This window comes from Salminus brasiliensis, chromosome 23 (genome assembly GCF_030463535.1).
Source record: "Salminus brasiliensis chromosome 23, fSalBra1.hap2, whole genome shotgun sequence".
NCBI lineage: Eukaryota > Metazoa > Chordata > Actinopteri > Characiformes > Bryconidae > Salminus > Salminus brasiliensis.
In genome coordinates this window covers 8,263,773-8,278,707 of record NC_132900.1, presented here as the reverse complement: position 1 = coordinate 8,278,707, position 14,935 = coordinate 8,263,773, and the positions used below count along the sequence as shown (strand labels likewise).

Here is a 14,935-nt window from a genome sequence, read left to right as displayed (position 1 = left end):
GTGCTAAAATGTGGTCTAATCATTATCTAAGTTACAGTTAAAGACAAACACAATTAACTAAACTAACACACTAACTTGTGCTGTGCACAATAGTAAACATCCAAAGTGCAGGCTAGAAAACACAAGTGACCTTTGTGTTAGTGATAATAATTATTGAAAACAAGGATTTCAATAAGGGAGTTGGGATTAAAAGTGTGCATACAGAGACATACAATACAGGATGTTGCATCTCATGTGTTTTGTATTTACTACCTCACACAATTCGTACTGTATCAACTTTTTGGTGTCCTCAAGAAAGTATAGACTGCATGACCACATATTCTAGTGTATTTGTTTCTCCTTGTTTTATTTCCATGAATTTCATGCATTTCCAATCTAGTTCTGCGGTTTGTTTTCTGATGGTGTAATGTGGCTGGCTGTATGATCTAACATGGCTCTTTGCTGTTGATGAGGTGGTGGTGAATGCACTAATTGGAGCCATCCCCTCCATCATGAACGTCCTGCTGGTGTGTCTGATCTTCTGGCTTATCTTCAGCATCATGGGCGTCAACCTTTTTGCCGGGAAATTTGGGAAGTGCGTTAACAGGACAGGCTACATTCACAATGCCTCGATCGTAAACAATAAGTCTGACTGTCAGACAATGAATGACACTCAGTTCTACTGGACCAAGGTGAAGGTCAACTTCGACAATGTGGGCTTAGGCTACCTCTCACTTTTGCAAGTCGTAAGTCCATTATTTACTCTGTTTTGTTGAATATATGGTCTCAGTCATTTCCAGTTCACCAACCAACTATTTTATCATATCCTTCATGCCCTATGTATGTTAAAATTCATTTTATCAATAGAGAGTATTTGGTGAGGTAGCCAAGCAACCGTGCCCCAGGCTCTGCTGAGTCATCTCACCTCCTCCCTGGTCTCAAACCTATCATTTACCACTGGAAATAGTCTGCTTTCAGTCATTCACAAAAGCATGTAATTGCCTGTTACCAAGGCAATGGCTTCCCATGGTGACCGCATCCCATTGGTTTCATGCTGACTCTTGGTTCAGTCGTTGTCTTTCTGAGGGGTTAAATGAAGATAAGGTAGCTGTATATCAGACCATTATTAGAAAGGTACATTTTAAAACATGGATGTTTTTCTAAACCCTTCTCCATAAGGGAGACATGTTCTGTGTTGTGAGGTTAAAATATACACCAATCAACCATAACTTTAGTCCCAATCTTGATTAGGTCCACCTTGTGCTGCCACAGCAGATCTGACCATTCGTGGCATGGACTCTGAAGGTGTCCTTTGCTATCTGGCAACAAGACGTTAGTAGCAGAATATTTAAGTCCTGTAAGTTATGAGATGAGGCCTCCATAGATCGCATCAATGAGCCTATGACGTGCCCATGACGGTGTTGCGGTGTTCAGTGATTGTCAAATTCTTACGCTTGCCCAATTTTCTTGCTTTTAAGAACATATCACCGTCAAGAACTGACTGTTCACCTGCTGCCTAATATATCCACTTGTTGACAGATGCATTTCACCTGTGCTAATGTGCTAATGTTATGGCTGCTTGGTGTATCATTGCTGTCCTGCTATGGTGTTGATCAGGTTTAACTGTATGTTTGTTTAATACACAGGCAACTTTCAAAGGCTGGATGGAAATCATGTATGCAGCTGTGGATTCTCGGGGGGTAATAAGCATTATTAATTTCAGGAACAATCAAAGACAAAAGATTTTCTAGAAAAATCTAAATGCAGCCTTCTAATCCATGTGTTTTTCTCTACACCACAGGTTGAAGAGCAGCCTATTAAGGAGATCAATCTCTACATGTACCTGTATTTCGTCATCTTCATCATTTTTGGATCATTCTTTACCCTCAATCTGTTCATTGGTGTCATTATCGACAACTTCAATCAGCAGAAGAGAAAAATAGGTGCTGATGCTTAACTGTTTTAGCAATATATATATATATATATCTTTGTATGTGAATGAAGTATTCAGTAACAGTAAGACTGATGTGTTATTGCTATTGCAAGGTGGACAGGACATTTTTATGACTGAAGAGCAGAAAAAATATTACAATGCCATGAAAAAACTGGGTTCAAAAAAGCCACAGAAACCCATCCCAAGGCCAATGGTAAAGCCCTAATTGCCTTCAAGTTCATTATTCGATTTTTACTAGCTTAGCTTATCATCACTCACTTTGTTAACCCACTTCTTTGGTTAATCTAGAACATTCTGCAAGGCTTCCTCTTTGACTTGGTGTCCAAACAAGCTTTTGACATCACAATCATGATGCTCATCATCCTGAACATGATCACCATGATGGTTGAGACAGACGAGCAGTCGAGTCGCATGGAGTCTGTTCTCAACAAGATCAACCTGGCCTTCATTGTCATCTTCACCACTGAATGCCTCCTCAAGATCTTCGCCCTCAGATGCTACTTCTTCACCATTAGCTGGAACATCTTTGACTTTGTTGTGGTCATCCTTTCCATTGTTGGTGGGTACAGACAGTCTGAGCATTACATCCACCAACACCAGAGCACAATTGATGGTACCACTGGATTCAGTGGTATTGTTGCCATTGATTGGCTTCTCAGCTTTTGTCCATAAAAATGTAGTGTCTGGTTTTGTTAAATTGTAATCCTTCTAGGGCTGATGCATTGCATCACTCAATGAACAATTAGTGGATTTTCTTGTTCTATCCTGTTAAAAATGTGTTAAAGAATACCATACCTATATTCCTAATTTAACATGGATCTGTTTCTCCTTATAGGAATTGTCCTGGCGGATTTAATTGAGAAGTACTTTGTGTCTCCAACCTTGTTTCGTGTGATCAGACTGGCCAGAATAGGTCGAGTCCTCAGGCTCATACGAGGAGCCAAAGGAATAAGGACGTTACTTTTTGCCTTAATGATGTCGCTGCCGGCACTGTTCAACATTGGCCTCCTACTGTTTCTCGTCATGTTCATTTATGCCATTTTCGGCATGGCCAACTTCGCCTACGTCAAGAAGCAGGGAGGGATTGATGACATGTTCAACTTCGAGACCTTCGGGAACAGTATGATATGCCTGTTCCAGATCACCACATCGGCTGGCTGGGACAACTTGTTGGATCCTATTCTAAACAACTCACCAGAGGAATGCAACCCACACATCATCAACACAGGAACCAACACCAAGGGAAACTGTGGAAATCCCTCAGTGGGGATTACCTTCTTTGTGAGCTACATCATCATCTCCTTCCTTATTGTTGTAAATATGTACATTGCCATCATCCTGGAGAACTTCAGTGTGGCCACAGAGGAGAGCACAGAACCTCTCAGCGAGGATGACTTTGAGATGTTCTATGAGGTGTGGGAGAAGTTTGACGTAGAGGCCACGCACTTCATTGAGTATTCCAAGCTGTCCAGCTTTGCCGATGCTCTGTCTGAGCCCCTGCGGATCGCCAAGCCCAACAAGATTAATCTGATTTCCATGGACCTGCCAATGGTGAGCGGAGACAAAATCCACTGCCTGGACATCCTGTTTGCCTTTACCAAACGCGTCCTGGGTGAGTCGGGTGAGATGGATGCCCTCAAGCAACAGATGGAGGACAAGTTCATGATGGCCAACCCTTCCAAGATCTCTCATGAGCCCATCACTACCACCCTCAGACGCAAGCAGGAGGACGTCTCGGCCACCGTCATCCAGCGTGCCTACAGGAGGCACCTGGTCAAGCGGCAGATGAAGCAGGCTTCCTACCTGTACCGACAAATAAACCAGGAGGGTGCAGATGTAGAGGACGCCCCTGAAAAAGAGGGACTCATAGCTTGTATGATTAAAGAGAATTACGGCCCAGAGGAGGAAGTTGTTGAAGAGTCTCTGCACTTCTCCCCTCCCTCTTACGAGACCATAACTATGGCCCCCAGTGAACACTTCCAGGTACTGTTACCTGACTCCAGGGATCCTGCACCCTCTGAGCCTTGCACCTCTGCAGAGACTTATGACGAGACCTTTCTTTAGGAACTGCTTTTCTTTTTTTTTAAACTTTGTCGTTATGTTGAAGAGTCAGGACAAACTTTTTTCAAGATGAGCACTTTTGATGTTCATAGCACATTGGATTTCATGGAGAAATTATGCTTTTTTATTGTTATTTGCTACATTGGAATATGCAGAGACATACAGGACTTCATTAGTGGACTTTCAAATAAGTCATTTCTGCAGTTTTCTAGGATGCTTTATCCTTGCACAAGCCATGTTATTGTACCTCCACTAAGGACAGCCAGCAACATCACTGGTGTGTGAGAATGACAGGATGGTCAAAGCACATCACTACATCAGTGGACCATTCTGGATCGTATTTACCTCGCAACAAGATGGAATTTGAGTAGAATAATAGATTTGCAATACAACCTACTTATTTAATGAATGATCAGTTTTTATACAGAGTATTTTAAACTACATTTCCCCAAAGCTACAAATTATAACTAGTTTTTGTATAGTTCAAGTGTCTGGAACTAGAGGGGAAAATAACTTTATAAACTTGAGAGTAATTGTAAGTTGAAGAGTGACCTGTCCATGTTTAGGACCTTTATACTCAGTAGCTCATTTTAATGAGCACAGCAGCAGAGTAGAAATCTCTGCTCTCTTAACTGGCATGTGTACCTTTTGTACATGATGAGGACTAATGGTATAGAGGCACATCATCTGTAAACTTTTATTCCCTGCAAAATGTTCACAGAAATAAGTTCTCTTACCGGTCACACTTTGCTTGAGGCCTGCTGTTTAACACTGACTAAAACATGCCATAAACATGTCCTTACAAATATCATATTGTCACTGTCAGATTTAATTCATGCCACAAAGTCGAAAACAGCAACAATGGAGATTCAAGGTTTTTGCAGGATGGACAAGAAATCATCCCGAGGCTTAAAGTGGCCCAGCACCAGACTAAGGTGCTGCCACTATGAGACAAGGATCACTAGTTTGAATTCCAAGTCACCCTGCCTGCCATCAGCAGCCGAAGCCTGAGAGAGCACAATTGGCCTTGCTCATTTTGGGTGGGTAAGTGGCTCTCCCTCCCTACATCACATCAGTGTGATGCTGGCAGTGCTGTGTGATGCCGCTAGCCGATATATTGGTACTCAGCACTTTCCTCCAAATGCGATTCCCTGGTAATGTTCAGTACAAAAAGAGGCAGTAGCTGGTTGCGCATGTGTTGGAGGAGGGATGTGTCAGTCCTCACATCCCAGTGACGGCAGCACTACATGTGATTAGAGGACGGTACTAACATGTGTTGGGTAATTGATCTAAAATTGGGGGGGAAACTGAGTTACATTCAGTAATATACATACTATGATAGATATATAGATAGTTATTTTATGTCATGACTTTAAATTAGCTTGTGAAACAGTTATGACATCAAAACATCGTCGCATCTTATGACAGTTACTTGCAAAAATAACATGACATTGTTATATTAATGGATATAACCTGTCATGCAGACTCAGCGGAACAGCGGATATCATCTATCGAAACATGCTTATGGCAGAGCTGTTAGTTTTATGCAGCAGGTTTTTAACGTAAAGTGTTTTTCATACTTGTTACTATATTTTCATATTCTAAACCAGCTGATCTTCATGGTTCAGATCACATTTTACCCATTTCAGTACTGATTTGTCATATTTAAGCTACCTGGCAGACTATCAATCCACTAACTCTACGCAAAGCCATTATCTTGTTCTTTGGAATGAAACGAATGTGTTCTGAATGGGGTCAAGTTAGGTTTGGCACGAAAAAATATTCAGAGTGTAATCTGGAGCTTTTTTTTTGTGAGATCTGCAATATGTGCCTGCTCCCAGGTTTCGCGTCTATGTACACATGGTCCAGCTGGATGAAGCTGTTCTTCAGGAGCCCCTCGAGAGGGCATGAAGGCACCCCTGTAACCAGTATTCTGATCCCAGTCAGTCAATCTCATGTACACTTATATGCTTTTGTGTGAGATGGACTATACGTTGGAGCCCATACAGTTCATGTACTTTCTTCAGTAGCTGCCCTTGACTACACTGAATTACTCGGAATGGGATCTAGAGGAGCTCAGTGCGCAAAGTCAATTCATGCATTTGTTCAACTTCTGTAATGCATTTACACTCAGAGGAGGAAAGTAAACTAGGGTATATTGACATGTCAGACATGTTCACTAGATGCTATTCCTTTTTATACAATACAAAAGGTTTTCCTATTGCAAGATGTTTTCAATGTTGTATTCAGATGAAGCATTTATGAAATACTACCGTATTCAGTGACAATAAAACATTTGTCATGACAGAACTGTACCTGACAAGAGTTTGGAGCTCTCTTACCAAGGTCTGAGATCCTAATTAGATTGGCTTTATTTCATAGCCTCAAACCAGGCCCCAACAAACCAGGCCCCCAACAGTCTGCAGCAATGGGTTCCTCTAAGTAGCTGCCCAGCCCTCTGAAAATGAAACAGATCCATGCCCAGAAAGCAGGAGAAGTCTTTAAGTAGACAGCAAAGATTTTTCAGGTTTTCTCAGCTTGTAATAGAATTAAGAAATGGCTGGTGAGCCGAACGTGTTATTACAAACTTATATTACCAAAGAACAGCCCCACCAATGTGTACAATAGCCCCTGTAGTTACTGGGTTATACACCTTAGTGTGTAATAAGCCTTTCTGTGTTAAGGGGCTAACAGACCTAAGGCATGTTCAAACCTGTGCCCTATTCACTGTCCCCTAAATGCGAAATCCAGACCACTATATAGTGGTACGGTGCACAATTGCAGTGCACTATATAGTGAATATGGCACGGTTTCTGCTCAGAGAACTGCTTGTAGGATTTCTTGACATGTTTGACTGTGAAAATTCTCTTGGCTTGTGTTGCAGCCAGTGGCACAGGGAGCATTTCACTGCTAGAGGGACGATTGGAAACAGAGAACCAGATGCTAAAAGTTAAATCCTGAGACAGTGCAGGTGAATCACACTAAACTGTGTACTGGGCTCGCATTTTAAATCAGGTAACAACTAGAAGATTGATGGGCTGATGGATCACATTTACCCTAGTTCAGTCCATTACTACAGAACCAAACCATTAACTGTTAACAGCTTTGTGTTTTCAGTTGTTCTTCAGTAGAAGTGCATTTTAGCTCCGAGCGGCTTCAGAGTTTGAAAATGAACACAGTTTTTTTTTTTTAAGGGGTGGGGTGGAAAAAGGAGCCAATTTGGCTTCACTCCCAGAGAGCTTGCCCCTCTCCTGCCCAACGGAGGGTGCTCAAATCCCTCAGTGACCAGCTGGACCTTACGGATTATCCCAGTGCAGAGAGCAAAAATCACTTGTTTTAATTACACACACATACTTCTCTCTCTCCCCAGCTCTCTCTTTCTCCGTCACACACACATACACCAAACACAAACACAAGAGTTCTAGGTCCTTATGTCTGTTGCAAACGCAAAAATGTTGCTCTTTCTTTTCTGGTCTTTCTTTTCTTTGCATTTAATGTCATTTTTTTTGCTTTCTGTCAATTTCGGACTTGATCCGGCCTTACTTTCTCAGTGAGGCTTCCACAAAAACCAAGACTCCTGTTCCTCCCAGGACTAGCTTCCAAACACACTGTCGGTTTTAACGCCAGCATTCGCATGAACTATAAAAACAAATGCTCCTTCATGAATGTGCCTTGGTAATTGATATGATGTTTAAGCATTTGAGCATGTGGCCAGGATTAAGCCTCGCTAGATGGGAAACATTATGAGAGATTAAAAATGCACTATTACTAATTACAAAAATGCACTTGCACATGCTACTGCCCTGTGCAAGTCTGTGAACGCAATCCAAATACATCTGAAATTTGATTTAGAGGGAAAAAAAACAAACAGAAAGAGTCCGGGGTTTTTTTGGGTTCTGTAATCCACTCTTTTTTAAACTGACCTTGTACTGAAACACTGTGTCATGATGGTCACTGAGAACGACCCACGGAAAGGTCGAAAGCTTCTACTGGGGTTTACTCAGACAGGAAATTATGTCCAGATCACAGATTGCGTGTCTGGGTGATGGGTGATGGACACACGCTTGTTCTTTTTTTCATTCTGTTGCTCACAGAGTCACACATGAAGCGTGCTAACACAAGTAAGTGTAGCCTAAGCTGCTGAACACATGCTGTGCCAGAAAAGGCTTCCATGAACTATCCACAAATTATGTAAGGTGGGAGTGGCCAGAGACTTGCAGCACAACCTGAAAGGTTACTGGTTGGAGAGCCACAGCATTGCCAGACCCTTTCAGTAGCAAATATCAATCAAATAAAAATCAAAAGATGTAGCCCAGTGGTAGCCCAATTTGAGTTATATCAAATTCCCACCCACTAGTTAGGGTTCCCTCAATCACACGATGCTATCAGTGCTAGCATGTGCTTCCTCCAAGTCCCATGAAGCCAGACAACCACTTCTTTTTGAACTGCCACTGAAGAACATGCTTGGAGGAAAACACTAAGTACCAGTTCAGTTGTGATCTTTTCTGCAAGGCAATTCAACAGTGTACAACCAGCACACTGTTACAAAAGCTTAATGTGGCATCCAGCCCTGGAATCGTCCCCCAAAACACAACCCATGATCAAAATGACCCATGACCCATGATCAGCCCATCTCTAGTTATTATGTATGGCGTTTGCTTTTGTAGGATAAGAGGGTAAAGGAACACTGTGTACATCTGATTTTTCCCCAAAGCTTTCCATAAACACTCTTGCTTCTGCAATTCCAGGTTTTGGGGCTCCTGTACAGAAAGATCTCTCAGACAAGAGTGACCAGAGCTGTAGGACCTGTTTCTGTATGTGACGTGTAACAAAGACTTATTCATGATAAGGTCTGAAGAAGTAGGAGGTGGAAATGAAAAAAGAGAGAAAATGAGGTGGAAAGAAAGAGTGAAGAAGAATTACGGAGCGTGGGAGAGCAAGTAAAAGAGGTAGGAGCGAGAGAGAGAGAGAGGGAGAGGGAGAGAGCAAAGCACATTCATTTAGTTCCAAGTCATGAGGACTGTGACAGAGAAAAGCCGGGTTAAGCCCTAGAGTCACTTCAGAGCCATTAGACTCATTTTAGAAAAAAATAACAGTCAAGAGAGAGAGAGAGAGAGAGGGGGGGGGGGGGGTGGGGTGGGTGGGTGGGTGGCTGGGGGGGCAGTAGACTCCCAGCTCTGACTGCTTTGTAGGATCTCCTGACTCACATCTTCTCAATCAAAGGCTTCGTGTGCAGGACCAGCTACACGGCAACAAAGATCTCGCTCATTTTTCACCATCAGCAAACTGAGTGACATCTTAAATACCTCTATCTTTACATTGTAGCTCAGTTTTATTCATAATTTTTCATCATGATGACATCACTCAACTGCACAATAGGGAATATGTTATGGAATACTGCTGGAAAAAAAAATGGAAGTAACAGGGCAACCTTCCTGGAAAATAAAAAGTATAATCCATCATAAAACACAGCAGCAATTAACACAGCCCATCTGTTAGTGCAAAGCATTGTAGGCTTAGAGGGACCCTGGCTGAAAGAGGCTGGATTTCTGGCCTGCTGAAATATGATAAAGACTGTGCTTCAGCTGCTTTTTTTTGTTCCCTCTATGAGTGCTTCATTCACTCAGCTTTGACTCTATTCATGCCTAACAGAGATGCCATCACTGGGTATTTGTGTCCCCTGAAAACCCTGGATCGGATAAAGAAAAAACAATGTTTCTGATTCTGTAACAAATCTAAGATTAAGCTCATCAGTTACAGCCACTGCACAGCAGTACAATGGAATTTAACCTCCACGTTTAACCCACGTTCATCCATGGCTGAAAGAACACACACACACACACACACACAAACAGCAGGGCAGTAAGCACACACACCCAGAGCAGCGGGCAGGTCAGCTGGGAAGGTGGAGAAAGTGCTGTTTCTTCATAATGAGTGGACCAATAGAAATGCTCTAAAATGACTCTGAATAACATCTAAATCATAATTACTGTGTACTTGCTTAATTTAACATCGATAAATATTAAATGTTTTACTTTTCCAATATGTTAAATTGAGAAAATACACAGGAATTGTGTCTAAATGTTTCTATTCAAGCCTGCTTTCTGTAGAGAATTTTAAACCCAAACTTTTATATATATATATATATATATATATGGTGAACATTGTACCTCTGCTCTTTTTTTATTGAAATATATAAATGGTCCAATACAAATGCTCCAAAATTATCTGGAATAAAATCTTTCTACATTGACTTCTATTGAAAGTTAATGTAAAGCTTTTATTTAGGAGATACAAGGTTTTTGTGTGACAGCAATGATCACACAAATATTTTCTTTTAATAGATGATATCTTTAATATATGATGTATTAATATTTGGTTAGATATCATCTACAATATAAATACAGACATGTCAGCTCTGCTCTGACAGGGTTTCTTTTTGCTGGATCTTGACGAGTGAGTGGCCTATACCTGAAACAGCAGATGTTACCGGTCAAACTATAAAAATGAAATGCAACATCCCTCCCTTTCTCAACCGCAACCACTTTAAATACATTCATTTTGATCAGGGACAGTGTGTTACTGTCTTTTACAAGCTCTGCTCTTAATGTCAAATACACTGCACCGACACTGGCATTAGGCATGGTGACAATAGGCTGATGTTTATCTGCTCCAGAGAGTCCAATTCTATTCCCAGTGCTTCTCTATATGGACTGGAGGAGCAACTTAAAGTAGCTTTTTTTTTTAAAAAAAAGCTTTATTAGATGGGGTGTCCACAAACATTTAGTGTTAAAGTGAAAAGTAGGGTGAAGTTTTCATACAAAAACTGCACAATCTTTGAGATTGGGAAAAGAGAGAGCCTGAAAGAGAGAGAGAGAGAGAGAGGAGATTAACTGTGAGGATACCAAACACACTAAAAGTAATTACACAACACTTCCTCTCACCACACCATCTGCACACTGTTTGCCCACTATGACTAAGTAGATCTCTAGACCCTCGCACTTTCTCTGTCATGAATGTGACGAGAGGGAGCAACATGGACGGGAAGATTCGTTCATCACTGTATGAAGGAGTATGCAGGAGTGACCTGCAGTTTCGGCAGGGACAGAGATTTAATGCCTGCATGCTTTGACAGCTTTCTGAATGGTCACTTAATACGATGTTAATTATACTCCAACTAGCTACTAGTTCTACTAGTCTTACTTTCACTGATAACCTCAAAAGGATCCAGACAAGGATGCCAGAAAAAGGCATTAACCTTTGGTCACAAAACTCATTTTGATAGAGCAGCTCAGTCAGAGAGGGATGTGCTCTCTTGAAAAGGTTTGAACCTCTGTGAGGATTAACCAAATTCACAAAGATTCTTTATCAAGCCCTGAGAGGTGCAGGCCACACCAATACTGCCCTCTTGTGTGGGACATTAGCCTATGAGCACTGAGCACTGAGCACTGCCATTTCTATTAAAAAAAAACACACACAAACCAAGTCATATGTGTAAGATATTCCGTGAGTAACTCACTGGTGCTCACTGTTTTTTTGTGTGTTTTTAGGCAGAATGGGGAATGGGGATGCCATGAATTTCTACAATAAAGGAGAAGTGGTGAATTGCTGTTCTTTTGTTAATTGAGTTTTGAGGAAATGTGAAATTAAAGTAAGCATCACCGAAAAGCCCTCTCTACAAAAGGTCTCCGGTTGCTAAGGATGTAACCAGGCACAGTATTGGATATCCAGACAAATCAAGGAAACCCAAAATCTTAACTGTACAAGTTAGGCTTCAACCAGCTTAATCCAGAGATGGACCTTCTACTGGCAAAATGTCAGACTACTCAAGACTATTTAACAATATATAATTTTTTTTATCAGTCAAATACAAGCAAGTTTTATCAAAAAAGCAACAAAAAATATATTAATAAGTATATATATATTTACTTATTTATACAACAATTAGCCATAACATTAGGTTTGGATCTATTAGGCACAGTCAGTTCTTGATGTGTTGAATCAGGGAAAAAAAGGGGCAGTGCTTTAAACAGGTGGTCCTGTTCACAAAAATCTGAATATGCTGCCTGTTCTGTGTTGCTTGGCCTTGTGTCCACAGAACCACAGCATTTTAGGAGACAGAAAACAGGTGTTGCCATGGCAACACACAAGAAAATCCTAGGGTAAATGGCTGTAGAGTCTGTGTGCGAGATGTTATGGAGACAGTGAGAACTTTTGTTAGAAAATGTGCTTCAGATTTACTTTGTATTTAGGTCTGTTTTGGCCATTACACTGCTTCTTTGGGAGGCGTTAGCACCCCCTGCTGGGCTGACATGATCTCACACTGGTTTAAGAGCGTTTTTTGCGTTCCGCTGGAGACAAAGTAAATAACTTTTTTTTTTTTTTTTTTTTTTACACATCCTCGGTAATAGTACGAACTGGATTAACTGCTTCTAATAGACTATGAGCTAATGAAGTGCTGCTGTTAACATGCAGAAAGAAGATACGTTTTACAGTCTGTCAGGATTTCTCAACACAAAGTACGCTATGGTCAGACTGACTTGGCAAGTTCGACTCGCAAGTCACGTCCTGATGCCTCCTCGAGACCACGAGTGGAGCAAGAAAACATGCAGGCTTTTGGACTGTACTTGGCTAGAGATGAGCTTTTAATTGGAGCGGAACTTGAGCATCTACTAGAGGGCAGTTCAGCGTCAAACGTTTCTAAAAACAACAAACATTGCTACGGTGGAGGTGGTTGTGAGAAATGTACTTCGCATTACTACAAAAAGACAAAAGAGGAAGTGGGGTAAACGGCTGTAACCAGTGTAAAATTTTTTTTTTTTTTTTTAATTGTTAAACGTTCAGCCATGAGTGACATCTTCGCAATGTTTGGCCTAAATTTTGGCTACACTGTCCCCACAATTTCTGCTCCAGTAGTGCTTTCAGTAGTATTTTAGTAATTCGGGTCAGTACCAGAAACCTAAAATTTTTGACTATCCAGCCCTACTTTGTAGATTTCCAAAAGAGGTCTGAACTAGACTGTTGATTAGTCATTTCACCTACATATAAGCCTACAAACTACACTTAAATAAAAATCGAAATCTTGTCTACATTTTGTTTAAAACGCTCCTAAAAACAAAAAGCCCATGGAAAAAAAACAAACAAAACAAAAGGCCAAACCAATCAGAGAATCCAAGAGGATTATCTTCTCTTAAGCAAACTGTAGCTGGTATTAAAAATGACCTATGGAGAGAGTAAACAACCAGTCCAAAGAGAAGAGCCATGCAACAGCTCAACAAGCAGAAAGATGCTTTTTAGAAAAATCAGCCGCATTTAATGAAATGAAATACTGAATGTAACAAAAAAGATAACATGAAATGACCCGAGAAGGGGCAAGACAACAGAATTACATAAGCAGCAATAAACAACAAATTCAAAAACAAACAAATAAACATTTTCGCAAGGCTTTTTGCTTCCGCTGTCTTCCAGTTTGCTTGCAAGGTGAACAGATCATTGGAGATTAATTATTTATTTAAACGACAAACGTAAGAGCCAGATGTCTGTAGCTTGTGTAGAACCCTTCTTCACTTTATTGGATAAACGCTGAAGGCTCACATTCTCAATATTATACCGTATGTCCTAGCTAGGAGGAGTGTACTGTGATTCAGTGGCCAAAAAAAAAAATCTGGCTAACGCAACTGCCCTGATCGCTGAGGACCCTTTCCAGGGCAGTTAATACTTTTAACAATTTGGCACAAGCCTGCATACAACTGTGATACTTCATAAATTCTGGTTCAAATCCCTGATATCAGTAGAAATGGACAGGAGTATTAGCTAAGCTTATCGAAATGGCTCAGGTAGAGGTTAAGGATGATGCTACTGTAATACACATAAAACAGCACATAAATACAATCCAAAACAGTCGAAAGGGGGAGAGAGAAGGTTGGGAAAGTGAGGTAGGTTACACCTTTTATAGAACAAAAAGTAATAATAATAATAATAATCAAACAACTGATACTGCATGATGACTTCTTATACACAGAAACACAGACCCCTTGCCTTTACATTGGATACATTATGAGCACAAAGAAAAAAAAAAGAAAAAAAAAAAAAAAAAAAGGGGGGGGGGGGGTGTTAAAAAAAAAAAGGTTAAAGAAATCAGTCATATAAAAGCAGCCACACATTAAATTAAATTTCTACCACAAAAACAAACAATATAATATTTAGTCAAAAAACTGAGTAGTACACTTTATATATATATATATATTTACACATATATATGAGGTTGAAGTTGTTCTAGCTGACCAATCTTAGCATCTCCTACTTTGAATTGACCCATCCATACTCCACCCACAAACATGCAGATATTAGACTAGGTTTACAGAGTGGTTTATGCTATCGACACACCCACACTTAAATGTTTTTTTTTTTTTTTTTTTTTTTTTTTTACAAAGCCATCACAAATCGCAGGGGATGTGATTGTTGGGGGTTATTTTGTTTGGAATCTGGTCTGGCAGACAGTTTCTACCACTGCTGCTACTGCTGCTATTACTGCTACTTGGGTACACTTATTAACCTCAGCCATGTCAATCAGAGTGGTTTAGAATTAGAGCTTTCTTCAATCCTTTTTTACGACACAAAATACTGAAAATCACACTGAATCCAGATCTTAGAACATCGTAACAAACCTGGAAATATAGTAGCACACCAAGGTTTTAGCTTTTAATTAGCTTGTTAGGGTTATGGCTTGAAACGGCAGGAGCTGCAAATTTCAAAGCTTTATAAAACAAGTCTTCAATCCTTGTCCCAACAATCAGCAGCCATGGGCTCTTCTAAGCAGCTGCCTAGCACTCTGAACATTAAAATAATCAATGCCCACAAAGCAGGAGAAGATTATAAGAAACGTTCTCAGGGGGCTGTTTCCTCAGTCTGTAATATAATAAAGAAAGAACAGTTAACAGG

General features: G+C 40.6%; 1 protein-coding gene across 1 annotated transcript in view; it reads left to right on the top strand.

The window, feature by feature from the left end:
* The window catches only part of scn12aa (sodium channel, voltage gated, type XII, alpha a), a 57,084-nt gene extending 50,874 nt beyond the window's left edge, over positions 1-6,210 (top strand). The window contains exons 22-27 of the mRNA XM_072669230.1: positions 453-725; positions 1,626-1,679; positions 1,781-1,922; positions 2,026-2,126; positions 2,222-2,492; positions 2,769-6,210. Coding sequence (XP_072525331.1) covers positions 453-725; positions 1,626-1,679; positions 1,781-1,922; positions 2,026-2,126; positions 2,222-2,492; positions 2,769-3,997 — 2,070 coding nt within the window. The 3' untranslated portion in view covers positions 3,998-6,210. The remainder of the gene's footprint in view (positions 1-452; positions 726-1,625; positions 1,680-1,780; positions 1,923-2,025; positions 2,127-2,221; positions 2,493-2,768) is intronic.
* Positions 6,211-14,935: the final 8,725 nt, after the last annotated feature.